Below are 6,086 nucleotides of genomic sequence, written 5' to 3'. Positions count from 1 at the left end.
TTCTTGAGTTAAGCTTCTTCGGTCGGTAATAGAGAAAGGTAAAGGGAGCATTCATATGTTAGCTTTTTGTATTTATGTTAATAACGCTTCCTTAAATTTTATCTCGTGATTGTTCTCTCAGGTGTTCATAAAGTCTTGTTAATTTTATATGCATATCCATTGCATGTAACTAAACACATAAAAACCTTAACCATAAAACAAGTGATGAAAACATGAATATATTGGGTAAATAAGAAGACGTTCACAAAATAAATATTACCATTCACTGAATCTTGAAAAACAATGAAATAACAGAAATAAATATAACCCAGGCTATCGTAAAAATAAAACTCTATGGTTAAGTATTGTCTGTTTCTTTGAATTTCGCGCAAAGCTAAAAAGACAGCTAGTCATCACCACTCACCGTCAATTCTTGGGCTACTCTTCTACCAACGAATAGTGGTATTGACCGTCACATTATAGCGTACCCACGATAAAAGGGTGAGCATATTTGGTGGGACGGGGATTCGAACCCGCGACCTGCGAGTCTAGCACCTTAACCACCTGACAATGCCAGGCCTTAAAGTTACATAAAGTTTATCTTCCAAAGTTTTATGCTATTTAGTTTTCATAATAACATATGCATAGTGACCAACATAATTAAGCCAAAGTTTCTGAGGTCAATAATTGCTATAAAAGGAATAAAACGACCGTTTTTTTTCTTCTTTTGTTTAGTTTTATATATGTTTCACTGCTTTGCTATTTTATTACTGCAGCTATGTCTTACCACAACTTGTATAAACAGTAAACAGTAGTTTTAGATATGTATTACTGTTGTTCCAGATTATCAAATTCCAGATCAATTTTAACTATGAGATTTTATTTTTATTTCAAACAGCTGTTTATTTCCACTTATCTCTTCGGTAATTTTATTCGTGTGTTCTGTAGTGCGGTGTTATTAATTTTTGGCCTAGTTTTTTTTTAACTGTACAGCGACAGTCGCAAGCCTATGAACCCAAGAATAAAAAAAGCCTAATTTTGTTTTAATAAATCAAAGAACGAGGACTATTGTTTGCAAAACATAAATGATGTATCTTAATTCTTCTGTTACCCTATATTATATCCACTATTATTATGCAAGTAAAATCTATTATTAGCTTCGTGCTACTATCACGACATACTTGTATTTCACAAAGTAGGCACCACTGAACGTGGAGTATGGTCTTTGTCCACTGACACGTTTTAACAATAATACATTTATTTTTCACGCCTACTTTAAATCACCAACATACTGTTGTCTCAATTGAGGGTTGAACTGTAAGCAGGAGGGAATTCTCAATAGCCGCGGTACTTGAAATCTTTTTTTAGGCAGGATTAGGGTAAATTAATCTATGAGACCGTTGTTATTGTTTTTTTTTCTTTTTATTAGGTATATTTTTGTGCGCCAGCAATACCAAGCGTGGGGCGCGCGCATACCCGATTCGATTTTATTAATCATCAGGATATCTACCAGGCTATCCTCAACTTGAAATTCTTTTAGGTAGAATTAGAATATATTAATCTATAAGACCTTGGGCGTGACCATATATATCAATCGAAAGGGCTTGACTCCTGAATCCAAAACTGTAACTATATCTCAAATCGGTCAAGAGATGACGGAGCTATGAGCTAAAAGTTTGTAATTGAAAAACTCAGAGCCATTCAATAAGCCGCTATGCCGCGGCTAAAAATCAGTAAATTATGAGCATAATCCAAAACTTTAAAAAATTCACAACGGTTAAACCAGAGACAAATAAAGATTTGGACTAATTGGAAAAAGTTGCAACCGAAAAACAAAACAACGAAGATCTAATATTGTATGCATGATCATGGTTAAGTGTCCAACCTTGACAAACGATCACAGAAATTAGAAGAGACAGAGAATGGGGCAGTAGACCAATGAAACAAAGGTCGAAACCTAGGATAGTCTTGTACGGAGTCGTGACCATGAGAAGTTTAAGCAAATGAGAGTAATTAAAAATAGCGATGGATCTATAACTGTGTTTCTTCTGTATGCATGAGAGATATTGTCAAAATTGACGGTATCATGAAGAATAAGCAGCATGACAACACCCACGTCACTCCGCGATTCCCAGTTAATGATATTCAACTGGTCTTGGCTTTACATTTTTGAATTCGCATGATATTGATACAAATCATACTGGAGTACAATGAAAGAACTGGTAACGTAAAAGTCATGAAGTGACCATATCAAAGTTCCATTGCTAGTTCAGTTGGAACTTGGTGACATTAACAGAAAACAAGAAATAATCTATAGTAATTTTGGGAGATCAGAAATGAAAAGAAAGAGTAAATTATAGTCTCAAAAATAATTAGTAGATATCATGTTTCAAAATGAATTCATTAAATCTAATACTGTAATGCCGAATATAAACGTAACATCTTAACGAATCAAAGTTTTGCTTGCAATTTATTTATGTTTTTATCATTAGAACGTAACTGTGGATACCTTGAATTTCTATCCGATACTACAGACGTATAGGTATTAGTTAGTTAATGGTGGTAGATATATTTTCTATATGCTTACAGTGTTTTGATTAGTTAACAGTGGGAGATACATTTTGTATATGCTTACAGTGTTTTGGTTAGTTAACAGTAGGAGATACATTTTGTATATACTTACAGTGTTTTGGTTAGTTAACAGTAGGAGATACATTTTGTATATGCTTACAGTGTTTTGGTTAGTTAACAGTGGGAGATACATTTTGTATATGCTTACAGTGTTTGGTTAGTTAACAGTGGAGATACATTTTGTATATGCTTACAGTGTTTGGTTAGTTAACAGTGGTAGATATATTTTCTATATGCTTACAGTGTTTTGGTTAGTTAACAGTGGTAGATACATTTTGTATATGCTTACAGTGTTTTGGTTAGTTAACAGTGGTAGATACATTTTGTATATGCTTACAGTGTTTTGGTTAGTTAACAGTGGTAGATACATTTTGTATATGCTTACAGTGTTTTGGTTAGTTAACAGTGGTTAGATACATTTTGTATATGCTTACAGTGTTTTGGTTAGTTAACAGTGGTAGATATATTTTGTATATTCTTACAGTGTTTTAGCGTTCAAGTTGTTTTAAATTACACGGAATGTTTGCAATGTCTTGTCCAGGTTGTTTCGTAAAACGTTTTTTTTACGAAGAGGACCACTATTGTCCTTATCAAAATCAAGTGAAGTAACGTATACATCTATGTGGTGTGACCTGAGTACTCTCATTATCACGTGGTTGGTTACAATTTTACCCACATTGTTTCTTTTAGTTATAGTAAGTTGGCAAGCAAAATATCAAATACTTTGTACTTTACAAAATTACTCTTATACAGTCAATTGAACAGCAACATAATAAATGAATTATTCTATTCTAAGCGTAAACCGGGAACAAAAATAACACGCCATTAATAAGGGTTAGCAAAAGGTGCATCATGAAAACAATGTTAAGACAAACTTTTCTATCAAAAAAAAAAAAGGGTTTAAGATTCAAATATTCTTAAATACCACCACCACCAACTTAAAGCGCATGCGTGTTAGTAACCAGCCCATCACCGTAAGTCTCCATGGAAACAAACAATAACAATGCAACACGTACTGTGTAGGTTGCCATCACGTGCACGTCTCAACGGTACGAACGAGGCGCGTGCATTGCTTGTAACTTGTACAGTTCATACATGTAGCCGCCGTTCCCAGGATCTACGTCAGTACAAAATAAGGAAAACACTCAAAACTGTAACTCCCGTAGAACAAGAGCAGGGCATAGAACAATTTATTTCAACACCATCAAATATTAGAATATTTAACAACATTGCGAAAGATCACATGGATTCTTTATATTCATTGTAAGTTTTTATTTGTTTTTTTTTGAGATCTGAATAAATGTGAACGTATCGAAAAAATTGCTGACTGAAACGTGATAGATGGTGGTTTCACGTGAAATACTGTTTTCTTAAAAAATATTAAATAGAAACAATTACTCTTGAATAATAGGAAAGAAATAATAATTCCGGTTGAGAGCTCGGGTATTTTAAAGAATTACAATTTGGAAATTGAAACAAAATATGGTACATTGTAAAAGCTCATGATTTTGACAATTTAAAGATCTCTTTGACTTACAGGGAAAACAAACAGTATATTTTAAATAGGGTTAATTAAAGGGAGGTGAAGGGGGACCATTTGGCCTGGGCCTCAAGCTCAACGGAGGCTTCAAATTCAGACACTATTATTTTTTTTTGCATTTGTTAAGTTTCGCGACTTGTTTTATGTGCCTTCCAATCAGACCAAAATGTGACACAGTCTCAACTTAGAGCTGCAAATTATATATACAAATTAAATACTCAGATTTTGTGTCACCTTTTCTTTTGGGCTAATGCTTGGCTTATTTGGTTTTCATGTGTCATCATTTTTTTATTATAGCCAGGGGCCTCAAAAGATAGAAGTGGTCCGGGTCTCTCTGAACCTCTGAGAGGGTCTGATTTTCAACACATGTTTGTGATATAGACGAATTCTTTAGAATTGAATACCACTCTGAATTTTGACTATTATAATGTAGTGTTTTTATTTAATATGTTTTTTGAAGTAAATCACACGAACTTTACACCAATAAGCTTTCTTATGGGACTTTTGAGGATACGAAAATTATGCATATCACTTGTTCTTAAAGTTCGTAGCTCCTTACAATATAAACCTCATACAGTGAACTTTTAGCATGTGACTTTTGAGCACACGATTCTCAGACACGTGACCTTTAGCAAAGTTGGTTAAATAATGAAGAAATGTTGGAAACTGTTTAAATCTATACAAATTAAATCAATTAAGACTATCTTAAATTTCTGAACTGTTAATGTGTAGAATTTTATTAATTGAAAATCAAAGACATTCAGTACTTTTTCTCCCATTGTTTGTTTCCAGCTAGTTAAAAACCGAAATAAAATTTCGTTTAAAATTTCTATTTCTACTTCTAAGTCACATCTTGTGACCAAAAAAGAAAAAGAAGAAATAAAGATTACAGAATTACTAATAGCTCACCCTAAAAGCGAAACACACCTGGCATTGTTCCCATAGTACCATAGGTGGCGCTGTAGTTTGATTCCATGTGTCCAAGATTATGAGTGAGCGGTTCGTGGTACCTCGGCGTGCCCCAAGTGTCAGTTGGTTTATCCAGACTAGCGCAAGGTGTTGACCCATGGGTCAGTCGAGAGGACCTCATTGAAGGCTGAAGTAGAAGTGATCCATATTGATTAAACATGTTACCTGTGGGAACTGAAGACATCCCAGAATAAGCCAGTTCGTGCATCGGTCGGTGAGAGTAAGGATTAGCCGCTTGTGCATGTGAAGACAAAGTATAGTGCCAAGGGTCGTTTTGGTGAATACCTGGGTGAAGCGCCCCCGAATGGTAAGGATCTGTGGCATAAGAAAATTCGTGATGATTAGCAGGAGTCATAGTTGCAGGTGCCGGTATTGGATGTGGTGGTTGGTAGTTGCTGTTCCAAAAGGAAGGTGGAAAGTTACGTTGAGACATCGGTGGACCGTCTGAAAATTGAAATAAAATATATTAAACGAAACAGAATGGTCTGAGTTTTTACCAGTTATTTTAAAATGTGAAAAATAAAATAAAAATCTTAGGAAAAAAATGAAATCCCCTGTTGGGACAGCGGTGAGTCTTTGGATTTACAATGCTAAAATTAGGGTTTCAATTCCCCTCGGTGGACTCAGCAGATAGCCTGGTGTGGCTTTGCTATAATAAAACACATATATAAAAAAAGGGGAAAGAAAGCAATTTAGCATATCAAGAGTAAAACACAAATATAAGTTAAACCATCATGAAATAAAAATAATTTCATATCCGATTACAGTTCCTATTATAAATTCATTTTCTATTTATTGTTTGTTTGTTTGACATTTCGCGCAAAGCTACACAAGGGATATCTGCACTAGCCGACCCTAATTTACCAGTGAAAGACTAGAGGGAAGGCAACTGGTCATCACCACCAACCGCCAAATCTTGGACTACTCTTTTACCAACGAATAGTGGGATTGGCCATCACGTTATAAC

At 34.6% G+C, this 6,086-nt stretch overlaps 1 protein-coding gene across 3 annotated transcripts in view; it reads right to left on the bottom strand.

Annotated features, from left to right (window-relative positions):
• The window catches only part of LOC106471689 (transcription cofactor vestigial-like protein 2), a 49,547-nt gene that overhangs the window by 17,068 nt on the left and 26,393 nt on the right, over positions 1-6,086 (bottom strand). Inside the window, exons 3-4 of one of the 3 annotated variants that reach the window (XM_022401147.1) lie at positions 5,078-5,563; positions 3,627-3,727 (exon numbers count right to left, since the gene is read on the bottom strand). In XM_022401147.1, the coding sequence (XP_022256855.1) occupies positions 3,654-3,727; positions 5,078-5,563 (560 nt within the window). In that variant the 3' untranslated portion in view covers positions 3,627-3,653. Of the gene's footprint in view, positions 1-3,626; positions 3,728-5,059; positions 5,564-6,086 lie in introns of all 3 variants that reach the window. The other 2 variants (XM_022401155.1, XM_022401151.1) reach the window with 2 other exon arrangements.

This window comes from Limulus polyphemus, unplaced genomic scaffold (genome assembly GCF_000517525.1).
Source record: "Limulus polyphemus unplaced genomic scaffold, Limulus_polyphemus-2.1.2 Scaffold114, whole genome shotgun sequence".
NCBI classification, from domain to species: domain Eukaryota; kingdom Metazoa; phylum Arthropoda; class Merostomata; order Xiphosura; family Limulidae; genus Limulus; species Limulus polyphemus.
The sequence above is the reverse complement of the archived record's forward strand: the minus strand, read 5'-3'. Positions and strand labels throughout refer to the sequence as shown.